Source organism: Mus caroli, unplaced genomic scaffold, assembly GCF_978045245.1.
Source record: "Mus caroli unplaced genomic scaffold, Mus_caroli_1 scaffold_13, whole genome shotgun sequence".
NCBI lineage: Eukaryota > Metazoa > Chordata > Mammalia > Rodentia > Muridae > Mus > Mus caroli.
The window spans coordinates 23,313,416-23,332,617 of record NW_028227268.1 but is presented as its reverse complement, the minus strand read 5'-3'; the positions used below and the strand labels follow the sequence as shown (position 1 = coordinate 23,332,617).

Sequence of the window (19,202 nt, the reverse complement as noted above, 5' to 3'; positions counted from 1 at the left end):
CTGCCACTTTCTGTAACTGGAAGGGTCTAGAGTCCGGTTCCCCAAGCATTTAGTTTCTAGAAGTCTCTCAGTCCCTTTTTATTTCCAGCTCCCACACCCTTCACACTCCCCAATTTTTCACCCTTCCTAACCGACAATCCCAAATCCTGCCCAGAGAGGAGGTTACCAAGGCAACCGGCTTAATCTGGTAACTGTGGCATGTGCAGAAGAGAAGCCCTCCCCTCTTCTTACTTGGTTCCTAAAAGGTTACCTGGGGAGCTCTGAGCCACTCTAGCCAGATCCTACTTCCAACCTTCAGAGGCCGAGTGCCCGATTAAGGCTGTCCAGGAAACCAATGCTCAGATCCAGCTTCATAGCAAAATCGGAGGGTTTTTTTTTTTTTTGTTCCCTCTCCAGATCCCCAGATGGGTGTGCAGAGCTTTATTTCTGTGAACACATGCTCTAGCACACATGGAACTGAGTTTGCACTGACAGCAACACAAGTGTGGTACACACCCTGTCAGTTTCACCACTCCCAGCTCTTAGCATTCCTGTCCATCCATGCCTTGCTGATGCACAACAGTAAACAGGGGTGGGACTTTGCCCAAGGAGCACCAGCCCACCAGGAACCCGGTGCCACTCCTTCACCATGTATACCAAGCCTGGATGTGTTCACACTATGTCTCTACAGTCCCATCCTAGTGGAGTGTACCCTGGGAGACAGAATGCTCTGGCGTAGCCACCAGGAGTAAGGGCAGTATTTCTCTCATTTTATGGCTATATACACTAATGTGCTAGGTGATGATAGTTGGCAGTTTGGGGACTTACACATCTCTTCAGTCTTGCTTCCCTTCCCTACCACCTGGACTAAGATGCCCTTGTGCTTTTGGTCGTCTCTTTCAGTCTACTATCTCTTTTCACCCCAATTAGACCTGCCACAACCTGCTGGCCTCTGCCTGGCTCTTTCCTACTTGCCAGTACCTGCCTTACAGGGCGGCCCTGCACCACCCCCTATACCCGATCAGAAAGGGATATGGGTACCGCCCCCAGTGCCAATACCAGTTTACCCAAGACGCCGTCCCAGCCCTTCTCAACAGGTGGAAGATAATGACCAAATAAAATTGTGGGAAAGATGCAAAGAGTTCAGCAGTCTTTATAAGCCTCACCTGTGCACAGGTAGGCGTGCCAAGGTCAAACATATGCCCTGATTATTTGAAATGCTCAAAAGAGACCCGGTAATCAAGAGCCAGGAGTCCTCTGCTTTGGTAGATCTCTCCCTCGCCTTTGCCCTTCTGCGACTGTCAGAAACCAGGTCCTAATTTTCCTCGCGGTCAGCACCAGAGCCCAAGTTCAAGCCTCGCGCGGCCGGGCGGGGGCGGGCCTAAGCAGGGTAGGGGCGGGGACTGGAGGAGGGGGCGCGGTCTCAATTCTGCCACCTTCCCCGGGGCCAGGAGCGCAGCCGCCGCCGCGTCCTCAGCCTTGCGCTCCGCCCGCTGCCTCTGTCGCCTCAGCCCGGCCCCAGAGCGCTGAGACGGGGACACCAGCCCCTCAGCCTGCCAACCCTTCGGCCGCAGCCAGCATGGGGGGCCGCTGAGAGCGAGCTCCTCTTCCCTCTGGCACCCCCCGCCCCGGCCACTGGCCACTGGACTCTGGCCAGCGAGGCTCGGCCACCTCTCGCTCGCAGTCCGACGCCTGGCACGGCCCTCGGCTCTGCTCCCCCGGCTCTGAGCATCGTGTCCCCGCCTCCCCCCGCCCGCGCCTGGGACACCTGGGTCCCCCGGCGGCCCCTAGGAGAGGGGCGGGGGGGGGCATGAAGCCACTGGAGAAATTTTTGAAGAAGCAGACGTCGCAACTGGCGGGGCGAGCGGTGACTGGAGGTCCCGGCGGGGGTCCGGGTTGCTGCGGAGGGCCTGGAGGGGGTGGGGGCCCTGGTGGGGGCGGCGGTCCGGCCGGGGGACTGCGGCCACTGCAGCGGCGTCAGAGCGTGTCTCGCCTGCTGCTCCCAGCTTTCCTCCGAGAGCCCCCAACCGAGCCCGGGCTGGAGCCGCCCGTTGAGGAGGAAGGGGGAGAGCCATTAGGGGTCTCTGAGGAGCCGGGCAGTGGGGGGCCCTGCTGGCTGCAGCTAGAGGAGGTTCCCGGGCCTGGGCCGATAGGATCTGGGGTGCCCCTGCGCTCTCCTTCCTCGTACTCCTCAGATGAGCTATCCCCAGGCGAACCCCTGGCTTCACCACCCTGGGCCCCCCTGGGCGCCCCCGAGCGGCCAGAGCATCTTCTGAACCGGGTTCTGGAGCGCCTGGCTGGAGGGACCACCAGGGACAGCAGCGCCTCAGGTAAGCCTGCTCATCCATCCCAGAGCAAGAGAGCACGGGTTGGGGGGTGGGAGGTGAGGGGTTGGCCCGGGGGATGGTCCCTGGTTTTTTTCTTGTCCTCAGTGCTGGTGTAGAGGATGAGGGGAACCCCGAAGTAATGTAGGGGAAGGGGCATGGTAATGCCCACCCACCTTCCTCCCCACATTAGCTTCATTCTAGGGGAAGAAGGGAAACCATCTCTCTCCTTCAACCACCCTCCCTCTCTCCCCGGCTATTAAGCCAGTCTCCCACGAGCCCTTGATACTGCTGCCTACCTCCCCCCACACCCCCAAATTAGGGCCTGACACCCTAAGGTGGATGCTTTCCCGCTGCTGAGATTGTACGCTGCCCTCCAGACCATAGCTGAGGCCTGAAAACCGCTGACAGGAGTCCCTGGCTGTGTAGAAGCGCCTCACTTGGTGGGGCCATGTGGATAGTCACAGGACCCGGCTGCTTTTATTGGGGATGAATTCGAAGGTCTCTAAGGGAAGATACCAGGAGACTGCAGCATCCAGAAGGCGTTGGGCCTCCGCAGCCCCCACCCTTCCCATGCCATGCCTCAGCAGAGGGCCTTTTTTAAAAAAATAATAACCACACCCCGAGAAGCCTGAGATGATGCCATTTCACCCCCTGTGAGAATGCCAGCACCCTACTAAAGGGCTTCTGAGGAATGTAGGCCCCCACATCGCTAGTTGGTATGGATGTAGAGATATCAGGGTCTTTCGCTCTAACTAGGCACTCCACAAAACCCAGAAGGGGCTTAGGATTGAGAGACCAAGCTTGAGACCCTAAAGAGGAGGGTGTTAGGAGTTACCCTTCCTTCTCTGCAAGGCATTCTGGCTCTAGGAGTGGAGTGTCACCCTCTACTCCATTTTTGTCCTGAAGGTCGGGGTCCCCTCTTTTGGCTCAGGCTGCAGTTGCCCTGGGGAGCTGACACCTTTTGGATTTAATTAGAAAAATATCAGACACACACAGCTCTCTTAACCATAACTTCCCGCCTACACCACACACCCTGTGTCTCTATGACACATTCCCCAGGGAGGCTGTGCGTTGGACCGGAGCCTACTTTGGAAGAAACAGATGCCAAACTGGAGCCCCCGTATCAGCATCTCTCCACTCTGCCCGCGTTCCTTGTCCTTTACTCCCATTTTAACATTCACACTCTAGTGAGAGAAAGATGCGAGGAAGGATGTCAGGCCTCTTTATGCCGAGGCCCCAAACCTGGAGCTGGGCGTGAGGACTGGGGACCCTTCTGACTGACTCTCAGAACATAGCTGGGTAGCTGGGTAGAAAGGGAAAAAGAGGCTGTCCAGTTTGAACAGTGGATTGTCCAGTTTCCCCTGGGTTAAGACTCCCCATTTGTCACCCATATTATCTGGCCCGACAGGCTAAATCTCCAGAGTAACTAGTTTGGGAATCCTCCCTGTTTAAATTGCCACTCCAATATTTTTAATATAAGCCACGTTATCAAGCTTCTTGATTTCTGCCCAGGCTGCATGGGAGGCGACAAATGCTTAGTGAGGGCTCTCCTCACCTAGCCAGAGCTCCTTCAATGGTCTAGGCAGCCCCTTGTGGCCAGTAGGTACTAGGGCCCCCCACCCCCATACTCTGCTTGCCCCTGTATTGAGGAGAGAACACAGCATTCTAAGTCCTTCTGGCTCCAGGCCTCAGTTTCTCCTCTGTGAAACAAAATGAATTCAAGTAGACAATCTTGTGTTGCTCCTCCGCCTCCACCTTCATGGCTGGCATTGGCAGCAGGGCATGACAACCATGGGTTGTCAGAAGCCATGGTTTTGACCTGGAGCAGTGCCTGGGGACCTGGCCCTAACCTGTCCTGGTGAGGACACCTGGCTCCCTCCCTGTGCCCTGCCTGTCTGTGTGTGCCAAGCAAGCCCTGCCCCACCCCAAGGCTGGCGGCAAGTCAGGGCGACCTCGTACCTGGCTGACTGGCTGAGCCAGGCCCAGACAGGGGTGTGGAGGGAAAAGGGTGGAGAGAGGAGCCCCTCCCCTGTCCTTCTCATCATTAACCCTTCCACCTCTGGGCACCCAGTGGACACAGGACTTCTATTTAAAGACTGAGATAAAGAGATGGCGGCCTGTCTCCGCTGCCAATTTTCATGGGGATGGTCCCCACCACCTGCCCTGTGGAAACTCAAAACTCTTGAGGTTGGGAGTGATCAAGGAGGATGGACACACATCCCACACATCCACATCCCTCTGACTGGAACCTCTGCTTGCCAATTCTCCGTCGATGGTCCCTTCTGTGGACTCCCTTTTCTCCTGAGCAGATCTCAGGCATGGTGGTATTATCTGACCAACTTCCCCCACACTGAAGAGAAGGGTGCATGGCCTTCAAAAGCACCCCCCCTCCCCCCAGCTGCCTTGGCAGCTGCCAGCCCCACCCCCGCAGCGGCTGCCCAGAACCTTCACACATGTGTGCACTCGCGTGCAGAGCATGACGGGACAGGTGGCCGGGGCTCCAGGCTTACCAAAGAGGAAAAAAAATGAGGGTTCAGGGTTTGCAACCCCCTCTGACCTCTGTGACGCCCATTGCTCTCCACAGATATTCTTCTTGACGACATTGTTCTTACCCATTCCCTCTTCCTGCCAACAGAAAAGTTTCTACAAGAGTTACACCAATAATATCCTTTTCTAAAGCCTCTGAAAGGACAGACCAGGAGGGAGCCATGTCTTCTAGTCTCACAAACGACATCCCAGCCCAACTCTCCTTTATTCTTTTCCTTTTACATATTTATTGTACATAAGTACACTGCAGCTGTCTTCAGCCACACCAGAAGAGGACATCAGATCCCATGAGGGATGGTTGTGAGCCACCGTGGGGTTGCTGGGATTTGAACTCAGGACCTCTGGAAGAGCAGTCAGTGCTCTTAACTGCTGAGCCACCTCTCCAGTCCCTAAACTCTCCTTTAGAGGACACATCCAGCCTTTGATCTCACCAGCTGTGTGGCCTCGGGCAGATCACCACGTCACCTCCTGGAGCCTCAGTTAGCCCGTCAGTCAAATGGACATGAATAGATGAATTAGCTCTGCTCTGGGCTGCTGTGAGGACCAGCCTTGCTGCAGGTGTGGTAGCACTCTGAGACTCCGATCCAGCATAGGGTGCTGGCTGCTCAGAGGCAGTTATCAGTACTCACTGAGGTGCTAACCACATGAACATGTGTATGTGTTACTGATCTACTTAAGGGACGGGGAAACTCTGTCCCCACTGAAGTCCTTGCTCTAAACCAGACAACGGTGGCACATGCTTTTCATCCCAGCACTCTGGAGGCAGAGGCAGGTGGATCCCTGAGTTCCAGAGCAACCTGGTCTACAAGGCAAATTCCAGGACAGCCAGGGCTATGCAGAGACATCCCTGTCTCGAGGCGGTGGAGGTAGAGGGAATCCTTGCTCAAAACATAGGGTCCGGTGTCAGTACTGTGCTTCAGTAGGGTCAGCTAGAGATGAGCTACTGCTGACCTAGTTATTGGATCTCTTGGCAGCATATATCATTTACTTTACTTGGGTTTTTTGGTTTGGTTTGGTTTGGTTTTTTGGTGTGTGTGTGTGTTTTTTTTTTTCTTACTATGTAATCCTAGGTAGCTCGTAACTTCTTCTGTAGACCAGGCTATCATTGACTTGTGGTGGTCTTCCTGCCTCTCCCTCTGCCTCCTGAATGGTGGGAGTACAGGAATGCACCACCATGCCTAGATTAATTGAATTATTTTAGTACCTAATTGTTTGGGGTTTTTGTTTTTTTGTTTTTGGGGTTTTTTTGTTTTGGGGGGGGGTTTGTTTGTTTCGGGTTTTTTTTTTTTTTTTTGAGACAGGGTTTCTCTGTGTAGCCCTGGCTGTCCTGGAACTCACTTTGTAGACCAGGCTAGCCTCGAACTCAGCAATCTGCCTGCCTCTACCTCCCGAGTGCTGGGATCAAAGGCGTGCACCACCACACCTGGCTTAGTACCTAATTGTTAACATCAAGCCCTTGGGTAGGATGTTATTAAGCTCTCTGAGAAAAATCGGGTCTCAGTGTGAGATAAAGTCAGGTTTTCGGGCTAGCCGGAGATTAGCTGGGTCTGGCAATATTCTTAAGGGAACCTCTTTACCAGGCAAGGACTGAATGTGGTCAAGTTGAAGCTCTTATTATTATTTGCATTCTGAGCAAAATCATGGCTGGTATGTGTGAGTCTTAGCTTCGGGGCCCTGAAAACCTTCCCTCCTGGTACCCAGGCCCAGACTATTTGGGGGACAATTTACTTTTCTCAATGTCCTTGGCTATCCAGAATTTTTACTTAACTCAGGGCGTCAGCTTTGTTCAGTCAAGGAATGTGGAGGGTCCAGAGGGGCTGGGTCGGAAGCAAGCCTGCCTCGCTCTCCTTCTCCATTTCCTGGATACCTACCAAGGACTTCTGCAAGAGGAAGAAGGGGCTGGCCACATTATCAAGGTGGGCCTGGGAGGGGAAAGGTGGGTGAGTTGGCTCTCAGCTCTGCCAGGGGCCCCTGTGAAGGACTCATGTTCCTTAGCTGGGTACCTGGAAGCAAAAAGATGCCCTGGGGCTTTGCTCTATGGGATTCCCAGTGCTTAAGGCATGGAGACTCTGCCTTAGGCCTTGTAGCAAGTGGTCCCGAGGAGACATCTGTCCTCATCATATCCTTTGCCCTCTCCCTAGGAACTGTATCTACTAATTATGAAGGATGAGTCTCTTTACCAAGACCTCCGAGAGGACACACTGAGGCTGCACCAGCTGGTGGAGACAGTGGAGCTAAAGTGAGGAGAAAGGGGACCCCTGAGTTCCTCTAATACAGGGGCTGCCTCTGGTCTTGTGGCTTCAACAGATCAGTTATTTGTTTCTTTGCTTGCTTGCTTGCTTTCTTTCTAAGCTATTTATTTATTTATATTGCTTTATCTGCATGTATATCTGTGTACTACCTCCATGCGTGGGTATGCCAAGGTCAGAAGAGGGTTCCCAGGAACTTAAGTCATAGATGGCTATAAGCTACAACGTGGATGTTGGGAACAGGAAATGGGGTCCTCTGCAAGAACAGCCAGTGCTCTAAATCACGGAGCCATTTCTCCGGCACCTTTAATATTTCAATATGATTTTCTTTCAGCTCCTTTCCCTTATTGGAGAGTAACATAGAACCACACAGAATGATGTCTCTAAATCAATCTATTTTTAGAGGGGCAAGGAGGAAGCTGGGCAATGTCTCCTACTTACTCTATAGCTCGAGCTCAATTTGTAGCCCAAGAGACAGCTTCTGCCAGCAGCAATCCTCCTGTCTCAGGGTTCCGAGTGGGCCTGTGCCACCAGGTCCAGCTCCATTCTTTTAGTTTTTGGTCTGCTTTTCCTATTACTTGGGTGGTGTTCCAGCAGGTATTTTACAGCCTCTGCTTTCTGGGAAAGAGCCCTAGTTTATAGCTCTGAGTCCCATGGCGTAAATTTTCTCACCATGGTTTGTCTCCAGCTATCAACATGGTGTCGTTGACTGTGGAGTTGAGAAGAGATCTGCAGTAGTTACGTAGTATTTCCACTACATCCATACACAGGCGTGAATAAGCTGGAGCAGAGGCAGTACAAAACTTAGTAAAAAAAACTTAGAAAAACTACCTTTTGGGTTTTTTCCCCCTCTTTTCTTTCTTTCTTTCTTTCTTTCTTTCTTTCTTTCTTTCTTTCTTTCTTTCTTTCTTTCTTTCTTTCTATCTTTCTTTCTTCTTTCTTGGTTTTTCGAGACAGGGTTTCTCTGTGTAGCCCTGGCTGTCCTGGAACTCACTTTGTAGACCAGGCTGGCCTTGAACTCAGAAATCCACCTGCCTCTGCCTCCCAAGTGCTGGGATTAAAGGCGTGTGCCACCACACCTGGCTTTTCTTATTTATTTATTTATTTACTTACTTTTCAGATGGAGTCCTTGAAACTTGCCCCAGTTTTTTTTTTCACATTTGCCTCCTAAAGTCCAATTATAGGCTTTTCCATGGCGCCTGGCACAGGTTTTGCTGTTTTGTTTTGTTTGTTTTCTGAGACAGGGTTTCTCTATGTTCTTAGAATTCATTCTGTAGATCAGGCTGGCCTCAAACGCACAGAGATCCACCTGTCTTCTGCCTTCCCAGTGCTGGGATTAAAGGCATGCGCCACCACTGCCTGGTAAAACTGTCTTTTCGACAATGATTTATTTGACCTTAAGTTTATAACAGGTGCCAGGCGGTGGTGGCGCACGCCTTTGATCCCAGCACTTGGGAGGCAGAAGCAGGCGGATTTCTGAGTTCGAGGCCAGCCTGGTCTACAAAGTGAGTGCCAGGACAGCCAGGGCTACATAGAGAAACCCTGTCTCGAAAACCCACAAAAATAAAAAATACAAAGTTTATAACAGGTGTATGTATGAATGAATACACATCCAATGGCTGTCCTTAAATTTTAGTTAACATGAGTGACAGAGATGGCTCAGTGGTTAAGAGCACTTACTGCTCTTCGAGAGGACCCAGGTTGGATTCCCAGCACATGGGCTCACAACCATCTGTCTAGTTCCAGAGGCTCTGATGCCCTCTTATACACTCTAAGTGTAGGGCTTGCCATGGTACACAGGGCACATGCAGGCAAAGATACCCATACGCATTAAAAAAACGTATAGGTTGATTGCTGACCGTAGTGGCGTACCCCTGTGATCCCAGGTATATGGGAGGCTAAAGTGGCAGAAGAGTCATCAGTTCAAGGCCAGCTTGGACAACTTAATGAGATCACAGCTCAAGATTCTAAAAAAATAGTAAGGGCTTGAGACACAGCAGTGATGCAATGCTTGTCTAGTATGTGTGGTGTCCTAGGTTTAAACCCTACTTTTACCAAAACAAACAAATAAACAAACAAATAACAGTTGGCAAAAATCCCCAGAATTGACCTCCCTAGCATCAGGACACGAGTGCATCAAGTCATCTCTTGGTTTTCTCTGCTTCATTCCTGCTGCTGTTGCCACAGCCTGTTTGGGACTTCAGCCTCTGGCCTTGCCTCTTTCTCCCTTCTGACACCAAAGATATCTTGCAGATTTTCCTAAAGGAGTCCTTCACCTCCCTGTTCCCAAAGCATCCATGTTTTCTAATGTCTCCAAGCCAGCACCAGCATCCTTCCCTTCTCACCACCCGATAATCTAAATATCCTAAGCCACCATCAGCATCCTTCCCTTCTCACCACCTCCTGATCTTCTCTGACTCCTCTCATGTTTCTTTTTCACCTATTTTTTAAATTTAATTTTATTTTATGCACATTGGTGTTTTGCTTGTCTGTATGTTGGATCCCCTGAGGCTGGAGTTGCAGGCAGTTGTAAGGTGCCATGTGGGTGATGGGAATTGAACTCCGGTCCTCTGGAAGAGTGGCTGGTGCTCTTAACCACTGAGCCATCTCTCCAGCACCCCCTTTTCATCTATTTTTCTGGCAACTTTGGTGCCTTCCTACTTTTTCTTCCCATGATCCTTCAGGGCTCTGATCAAAGGCCATCTCTTTTATGGAAACATTTCAGATTTCTCCCTTTCAGGAACTTTCCTTCCTCCCTCCACAAGCCTCACCCTCCTGCACCTTTGTCACCTCACCAACACTTCCTGGCTGGTGTTAGAAGTAGCTGCACACATGTCTGTCTCCTTCACAGATTGTGAAGCCCTTGTCAGCAAAATTCAGGCATCTGATGTCCTACTACCTACCCTGTGCTGAGAGTGTGGCAGGACATGAAGGGTGAAGGACTGTAAAAACTAATCCCGTTCCCCAAGAGGTGTCAATCTGGTAGAAAAGTCGACACGAACACAAACAATATTGTTCCATCATTTTATGGCTTTTGAGACGAGTCATCTTTCCTCATGGGTGGGTGGACCAGAGAAGAGCCCCTGAAAGAGGTGGCATTTGATCTGGGTCACTTGGACAGTTGTCCTGTGCTGGTCATTGTCCTATCCCTGCTTAATGTTCCTGCCTGGTGCTCCATATGCCTGGCAGGGCTTGCTGATGCCCAGCAATGCTCATGCCAGGATTCCAGAAGAGAGCCAGCCACCCAGCAAGCAGGTTAAGCCGCTCTTCCGACACTTCCGCCGGATAGATTCCTGTCTGCAGACCCGAGTGGCATTCAGGGGCTCCGATGAGAGTGAGTATGGCCCTTAGGAGGAGCAGAGCTTCTGGAGAAGGTCTGGGAGGTGATTGGGTCTGTGGGCCTTTGTACACCAGCAGCGGAGTCTCCGAAGGCCCTTTCACGGTGTCTTCCCCGTCTCTGTTCTTCAGTTTTCTGCCGAGTCTACATGCCTGACCACTCTTACGTGACCATACGCAGTCGCCTCTCGGCATCGGTGCAAGACATTCTGGGCTCTGTGACAGAGAAGCTGCAGTACTCGGAGGAGCCTGCGGAGCGAGAGGATGCCCTCATCCTCGTAGCTGTTGCTTCCTCTGGAGGTGAGAGTCAGCACACTAGGCAGGGCTAAAAACTAAATCCCAGGTCCTTGAGGCTTCAAGTGCCATCCTGGGTCCAGCTTTGGTGAGTACATCACCTAGGAGCCCCTACCCCAAACCTACAGGATTAGAATCTGCATTTGGACCAGCTTTCCCTGGAGATTCCTATGAATATTTATATTTGGGACATACTGTTGTTCTGGCCTGGGCGCTGCCTGATACCTACTTGGAGATTGTGTTCTAGGTCCTTCACACACACCTCTCCTCAGCATCTTACATGCTCCATTTTTTTTTCTTCCTCAAACTGAAGACATAGGGGAGGCTCCAATCCTATGGAGAGGCAGAGAGCCAGCAATGTAGCATAGCTTGTGTGTGTGTGTGTGTGTATGTGTGTGTGTGTGTGTGTAAGAAAGACAAGATATCATATATAAGCCCAGGCTGGTCTGGACTTTGCAGGCTTTTCTGCCTCTGCTTCCCAATGCTAGGATCTCAGGCATGCTCCATCACATTCACCTTATCCTCATTTTCCATAAAGAAAAAGTATTGCAGCCTGTCCAGTGTCTCAGGGATGAGGGGGGTTGAGAGAGGAGCTACCTATGGGGTGGAGTCTATAAAGGCGAAGGAAATCATTTGACAAATTTCAGATGAATATGGCCTCAGCTGGTGATGATGCTGGTCCTGATGGTCTAGGATGTGTGTCAGCGTAGTGTTGTGGACTCCCATATGGGAAGGGGGATGGTGGCTCAGGTATGTGAAGGGTGTGGCCAAAGCTGAACAGCCTGTTCCTCTGCAGAGAAGGTCCTCCTCCAGCCAACAGAGGACTGCGTTTTCACCACGCTGGGTATCAACAGCCACCTATTTGCCTGTACCCGGGACAGCTACGAGGCCCTAGTAAGAATTGTTTTACCTGTCTCTGCTGGTCATGAGAGAGGCGAGAGGTGGGGCTGAGTCTCTCACCTTACCACCGGGAGCCAAGTTCCTCTCACCCCCCCACCTGTCACCAGGTACCCCTTCCAGAGGAGGTCCAGGTCTCCCCAGGAGACACAGAGATCCACCGGGTGGAGCCTGAAGATGTGGCCAATCACCTGACTGCTTTCCACTGGGAGCTCTTCCGATGTGTGCACGAGGTGAGGCAGAAGCTCATGCTAGACTGGAATGTGCTCCCCTGAGTCTGCTTTCCTGACAGAAGCTCCTAGCTAGAAGGCTCACACGTGGGCAGTGCACAGTCACAAGCTTTATAGGAATTTGTCCCTTCATCTGGGAAAATGGTAGAGAACCTCCTCAGCAGAGTGTTTTGGGGCCCAAGTGCTGCTTCTGTAGACTCTGAATCAGAATGCGTGTCAAGATTCGTTAAAAAAAAAAAAAAGAGCCTGGTGTGGTGGCGCAGGCCTTTATTTCTAGTACTTGGGAGGCAGAGGCAGGTGGATCTCTGAGTTCGAAGCCAGCCTAGTCTACAAAGTGAGTTCCAGGACAGCCAGGACTATACAGAGAAACTCTGTCTCAAAAAACAAAAAACAAAACAAAACAAAAGATTAATATTAAACTGAGGGTCTATCTAGTTCAGTTGGTAGAGTGCTTGCCTACCACGCAAAACCCCGGGCTTGGTCCTCACCACTGAGTGAACCAGGCGTGGTAGTGCTCAGGCGTGGTGGTCCTGTCGTCTCAGGACTTGGGAAGTGGAAGCAAAAGGGTCCAAATTATCCTGGGCTACAATGATGAGTTGGAGGCCAGGCTGAGATACATAAAACCCCAGCTCAAAACAACAAACAAAAAAATGTGAGGGCTGGAAAATTGGCTGAGAGGTTAAGAGTGCTGGTGTTTCAGAGGGTCAGTGGGGTTCCCAGCTCCAGCTCCAGTGCCTCACAACCACCTGTAACTCCAGCATCAGGGATTCTAATGCCTTCTTCTGGCCTCTGCAGAAATGTGCACATACACATACACACAGAGCCCCCATATCCCCCAACACATAGGAAATCTAAAAGTGTTAATGTGTTATTGTTGTTGTTTTTGAAACAGGGACTCAGATTGTAGCCTTGGCTATCTTGGAACTCACTATGTAGACCAGGCTGGCTTTAAACTCAGAGATCCACTTGCCTCTGCCTCCCAAATGCTGGAATTAAAGGTGTGCACCACTATGCCTGGCAAATTTAATTTATGATTTATTTTATTTTTAGTTATCCGTGCATGTGCATGAATGTACACATGTGCATGAGAGTGCAGGTGCCCACAGAGGCCAGAAACATCAGATTCCCTTGGAGCTGGACTTCCAGAGAGGTGTAAGCAGTGTGGCATGGGTGCTGGGAACCGAATTTAGATTCCCTGAAAGATCAGTACACATTTTTAACCCTTGAGCAACATCTCCAGTACCCCTGAAACTAAAATCATTTTAATTTTTTTTTTTTTTTGGTTTTTCGAGACAGGGTTTCTCTGTGTAGCCCTGGCTGTCCTGGCACTCACTTTGTAGACCAGGCTGGCCTCGAACTCAGAAATCCGCCTGCCTCTGCCTCCCCATTTTAATTTTTATTATTATCTATTTCTGACTACCTCTGCAAGATCAGTATGTGCTCTCCAAACACTGAGCCAACTCTTCAGCTCCCAAAGTAAAATCTCCTAAGAGAGAGAGGTAGGGCCGGAGAGATGGCTCAGCTGTTAAGAGAACTGCTGATCTTCCAAAGGTCCTGAGTTCAATTCCCAGCAACCACATGGTGGCTCACAACCATCCATAATGGGATCCGATGCCCTCTTCTGGTGTGTCTGAAGACAGCTACAGTGTACTCATAAAAATAAAATAAATCTGAGAGAGAGAGAGAGAGAGAGAGAGAGGTAGATAGGTAGATAGATAAAGAGAGAGAAAGAAAACAAGGGGAGAATAAGAGACTAGCAAGCACCTGGTGTCTATGTAGGTAGTGAATAGCGCTAACATTGATTTCCCGTGTTGCATCTTGTCCTGTCCCCATTTTTCTCTCTCCCTGCCCGCTCACCTCTCTCTCTCCCTCTCCATGCGCTCCGTGCTGCCATCTCTTTACCCACATCCTACCTTGGCCTCTCCTCTGCCGCCCCGGATGCAGTTGGAGTTCGTGGACTACGTATTCCACGGGGAGCGTGGCCGCCGAGAGACAGCCAACCTGGAGTTGCTGCTGCAGCGCTGCAGCGAGGTCACTCACTGGGTGGCCACCGAGGTGCTGCTCTGTGAGGCCCCCGGCAAGCGTGTACAGCTGCTTAAGAAGTTCATCAAGATCGCAGCCATGTGAGTGCTGCTGGTGGAGGCTGGGAAGGGCACCTCGACCCTGTGACCTCTAACCCCGCCTCCCTCCCTCCCGCACAGCTGCAAGCAGAACCAGGACCTGCTGTCCTTCTATGCTGTGGTCATGGGGCTGGACAATGCGGCTGTCAGCCGCCTGCGGCTCACCTGGGAGGTGAGGCGACCTGACCTTTCCTTTCTCTGCCCACAGTTATCCCACCCCAGGATCTGTGCTCTCGGGCTCTCTCCAGTGCGGGCCTCCTGATGCTGCTGCTTTGTGGGGAATCTCTGTGCCAGTGAGAAGCAGATGCCCTCTCCTGGCCTCTGCTACTCAGGACATAGAGCTTTGCCCCTATGTTGGCAAGCTAATAAAAAGCTAGAATCCTACCCCAGTGGCCTTGCTATGAGCCTCGCCTGGGTCTCAGCCAGCACGTGTAGGGAGCACTTCCGTGCTGTGTGAAGTTTCTCGGGCAGTTCCAAACTCCCTGATTCTATGCCCTCACCTTCTCATTCCTCCTCCCCTCTGGAAATATGTCTATAACCCTCTGAGGAAGCCTAGTCACACGCTCCCATGAAATTCAGGGAGCACCACACTGACATTTCTTTTGTTTTCCTTCTTTCAAACTCTCTGCAGAAGCTGCCAGGGAAATTCAAGAACCTGTTCCGTAAATTTGAGGGCTTGACTGTGAGTGGAACTGCGGTGTTTTCTCAGCCCCCAGGGAATGGGAGACGTCTTTGGGGGGTACACCAGGCCCATTTGTCTCTGAACCTTCTGTTTGGAATGTTAGGACCCCTGCCGGAACCATAAAAGCTACAGAGAAGTCATCTCCAAAATGAAGCCCCCTCTGATTCCGTTCGTGCCCCTGATCCTCAAAGGTCAGTCCCTCCTAGGCTGTGCTGTTTCTATCCCACATTCCCTTCTCCCATCCCCTACCACCCCTTAGTCCCCTCTCAACTCAGCCGTGGGCACCCACTTGCTGAGAACTGCACATGCGCACATTATAGCCAATGGGACGGGTTCCCTCTCCTGCTCCTTCCTCACATTTAGCTGTCTTCCTGCTCCCTAGACCTGACCTTCCTACATGAGGGGAGCAAGACCCTCGTAGATGGTCTGGTGAACATTGAGAAGCTGGTGAGTGGAACTGCCAACCCCTGTCCTGTGAGTTAGGGGCTGCCTTCCCCCTCTCCCTCCTGTCACTTCCCCCAAATAGCAGTCTTCCTCTCTGCTGCCCAGCTTGCCTAACAGACTCCAGCCTGTCTCCCTGGTGGCATCACTGTGGCAACCCACCCACAAGAGGCAAAGCTGACAGGCAGCTTGGGGGGTAATTCAACCTCCCCTCTCTTGGCACCTTGCTATTACCCGGCCTTCGGCCCTTCAGAGGCCCTGTCAATGGAGACTGAAGATAGTAGGAGAACTCAGTAGAGAGTAAATGGGGAAGGCCTCCATCTGTGTCCTTTTTGGAGCTAATTCCTTGTCATCTTCCAGCATTCAGTGGCCGAGAAAGTGAGGACAATCCGAAAATACCGGAGCCGGCCCCTCTGTGAGTACCCTGGGCTCAGTGAGCTTCCGGGTAGGGCTGTGGTGGCAGAGGGATAGGAGAGGAAGCGCCACGTTCAAGTGTGTATTTTCTTAGACTGCTCAGTTTTCCATTCTTTTTTTTTTTTTTTTTAAGATTTATTTATTATATGTGAGTACACTGTAGCTGTCTTAAGACACACCAGAAGAGGGCGTCAGATCTAGTTACCGATGGTTGTGAGCCACCATGTGGTTGCTGGGATTTGAACTCCAGACCTTTAGAAGAGCTCTTACCCACTGAGCCATCTCATCAGCCCCTCAGTTTTCCATTCTTGCCTTGGGCGCCTGCCAACACCTGTCCCCCTTCACACCCCCTTTGCCCTGCCCTCCCTGACATGCATGTAGGGGATAAACGGAGGCTAGGAGGCTGACCACCTCTTCCTCTCTTCACCCCAGGCCTGGACATGGAGGCCTCCCCACATCACCTGCAGACCAAGGCGTACGTGCGCCAGTTCCAGGTCATCGACAACCAGAACCACCTCTTTGAGCTCTCCTACAAGTTGGAGGCTAATAGCCAGTGAGAGTGAGAGGGCCTGGCTGCCCCCACCTCGGTCCTTGGCACCTGGCACCCAAGCACTTTTGCACGATGCCCTCGACAACCTGCATCGGCCACCTTCTCCCTGGAGGCGTTTCCTATCCGACAAGGCGGAGTTGGGTTGGCCTACCAGGATCATAAGCCTGCCATCCTGCTGAGGTCCTCTTACCTTGCTCCTTCACACTCAAGTTACGCTCCTGGTGGCTGGCCTCTCTGGGCAAGGGACGGAGGAGCACCTCTCTGCTCTCCAAGGGAGGTCTGTTCCAGAGATGGAGTTTCTAGCCCCCACCTCCCATGCAGGAAGGAAGCACCCGCTCCCGGATCACAGCTGTGATGGGAGGCACTGGAAGCCACCTTCGCGGGCAACTGTTTCACTGGTCCCTGGATATACACCCCCTAGGATTAGTGTGTGTGTGTGTGTGTGTGTGTGTGATGTACAATGTACATGTCCCCTTTTAGGATGCAGGAGTGCATCTGATAATGTAGGGAGAGTGTCACAATCCTTTTGAGGAACCCTTCCGTTTGGTGCTACCCTTGTCGGCTCTGTCTCCAGTCAGTCACTCCCTGCCCAACCCCACCAACCCCACCCACTGTCCTACATAGCAAGACTGTGGGCCAACCTGTTCCTGAAGGCAGGAAGTATCGGTAGGCAGAAGAGTTGGCCAGCAGTCCCTGCAAACCCCCCACCCAAGCTTCTGGGTGTGTCAGTGAGAGAGAGGCTAAAAGATGCTCAGGGAAACACAGGCTTAAGCTGCCTCTGGGACCCTGCCTCTGCCTTATACTGGGTGGGACGCAGTGGTATCCGGAGCTAGGGGGTGCCTGTTCCCCAGACCTGCTTTGAGGGGTTTCTCACTGCTAAGGAGGGAGTTGTTATCCTCCTTTTGGTTCTGTGTCTGCCACCAACTATTGTCTGTCTGTCTGTCTGTCTGCCTGTCTCCATCCCCCTTTGTCTTTCTAGAGAGCCTAGGGGTGGGTCTCAGTACCTAGGGCAGATAGCTCCTCTCTGCCTGGGGAGAAGAGAGACAGCGGCAGCTCTAAAGATGGAGCTGGGCTCTGGCAGGGCCTTTCTTACCTCTCCTGTCACTTCCTCCACTACTGAGGGGTTGCAGGGGCTCCCGGCAGCTACTGGGTGAGGTTTCCTGGCACAGCCTTGCACCCTCCTTCTTGGCCCTACTGAAGAGGTGGCAGTGGCCGGGGCAGCTGTGAAATCAGCCCTGCTCTGGGAGTGTATATATTTTTTACCCAAAGCTCTGGAATTGTACATTTATTTTTTAAAACCCAAAGAGGGAACGGACCTTGTATCATATGTAAACACTGTATTATAGGCTATGTACAGTCCCTTTTATACAGCAGTTCCTGGCAAAATGTCCACAGACATGCCATATGACCTCCCTGGCCCATAGTGGTGATGGTGACCATGCCACCCCTTGGCCCATAATGGTGATGGTGACCATTCCTCTCCCATATTCTGCTGCTTCCCTGCAACTGCTAGCCACGCCCCGGCAGCCCAGACGTCCTGTCCCTCTTCTGCAGCCCTTCATCAACCCCCTCTAGTTCCCCAGCCCTCCACAAACGCTGCCCCCTCCCCCAGCCCTTGGCTGCTGCTTGCCTCTGGTCCTGATGCTTGCCCCTCTGATTATCAGGGGCCCCACCCACCAACCCTGTAGCTTTAACAGAGTGAACCATGTATGTTGTACAGGCCTACCTAGCCTTCATTGCAGAAACTGCTTGAAAGGAAAAAAAATACACTAAAGGAAAAAAATACACTAAAGTCTATGAACCAACTTCCTTATGTTCTCCGTTCTTTCTCTGAAACTAGGGAAGGACTGGGGCTGAGAGAGGGAACAGGAGCTACCCTCCCAGCACTCAAGGCCCCCCAGCAGGGCTACCTAGAGTAACCTGGAAAGTGTGAGTGTGTGAGTGAGTGTGTGTGTGTGAGAGAGACAGAGACAGAGATGGGGGGTGCCAACCTCACAAGATCTGTGTCTAGTGTCTGGAACACAGGAGATGTTTCTGCCCTCACTTGTTCTAGGTCACATAGACCTGTGACACTTCTAACCCTGTAGGGTCTGAAGCAGAGGCTGTGCAGGCCTAGCACAAAGTCCAAGTTACAGGGCTTGATGCGGCAGGCAGGCCTGCTCCCCTAACCCTGGTCTGTCTGCTGCAGGCAGCTCAAGCTACTCATGCAGCCAAGCAGTTTCCAGTCCTCCCAAGCTGGAGGCACACTGAGCCTGTATTAACTCTCATGGTAGCCTGCACTCCGGAAGACACCATACACTGAAATAGCCTCCTGTGAGTTCTTAACTTGTCTGAGCCTCCCTTGACCTTGACATCAGAAAGTGGCCCTCTCATTCACCCAGCTTTAGTTTCCTGTTTTGATGGTGTTTCTGCCCAGCTTTTCAAGACAAAAATCTAGAATGTAGGGGTCCATGAGATGGCTGACTAAATACTTGTCTGACAACCTGTGTTTGATATCTGGAACCTGTGTGAAAGAGGACGGAGAGAAAGGACACCACACATTGTCCTCTGGCCTCTGTACACCTGCTGTATATGCAAAGACACACACCACATATACCATACACACTATACACACACATACCACACCACACACACACATACATATACACATCACATCCACCACACATACCACACACACAGAACCAAGCATTGAGCCGGCCATGGTGGCAGTGCACGCCTGTAACACACACACTCACACAGCCAAGCACTGAGCCGGCTGTGGCAGTGCACGCCTGTAATCCCAGCTCCTCTATTGTGACTCCTGCTTGTCACTCATCTCTTTGCTTGATTATTTCACTCATCTCTTTGCTTGATTATTTGCTTTTGAGCCACACAGGATCTCACTGTGCAGCTCTGGATGGCCTGGCGCTCGCAATGTAGGCTCACGGCAATCCACCTGCTTCCGCGCCCAAGTGCTGAGATTAAAATGCAGCACTAGCATGCCCAGTCTCACTCATTTTATTAGCTGGTCTCCTTGGGTAAGGTTCCGGCACATCTGGATTGCTGCTTCCCTCTAGTGGCCCGTGACTGCTCTAACCCATGCCACCTGCAGGATGAGAACACTAATCGGCTGGTCCAGCAGCATCTTGTCTGCAGC

General features: G+C 51.9%; 1 protein-coding gene across 1 annotated transcript; it reads left to right on the top strand.

Annotated features, from left to right (window-relative positions):
- Positions 1 to 1,439: 1,439 nt before the first annotated feature.
- Positions 1,440 to 17,871, top strand: Rapgefl1 (Rap guanine nucleotide exchange factor like 1). Its single transcript, XM_021178039.3, has 15 exons — positions 1,440 to 2,309; positions 4,891 to 4,969; positions 6,634 to 6,769; positions 6,995 to 7,092; positions 10,324 to 10,436; positions 10,571 to 10,738; positions 11,529 to 11,626; positions 11,740 to 11,862; positions 13,804 to 13,982; positions 14,061 to 14,151; positions 14,611 to 14,661; positions 14,765 to 14,852; positions 15,044 to 15,108; positions 15,463 to 15,517; positions 15,949 to 17,871. The coding sequence occupies exons 1-15, from the start codon at positions 1,790 to 1,792 to the stop codon at positions 16,071 to 16,073; spliced, it is 1,989 nt and encodes a 662-aa protein (XP_021033698.1). The 5' UTR covers positions 1,440 to 1,789; the 3' UTR covers positions 16,074 to 17,871.
- The last annotated feature ends 1,331 nt before the right edge of the window (positions 17,872 to 19,202 follow it).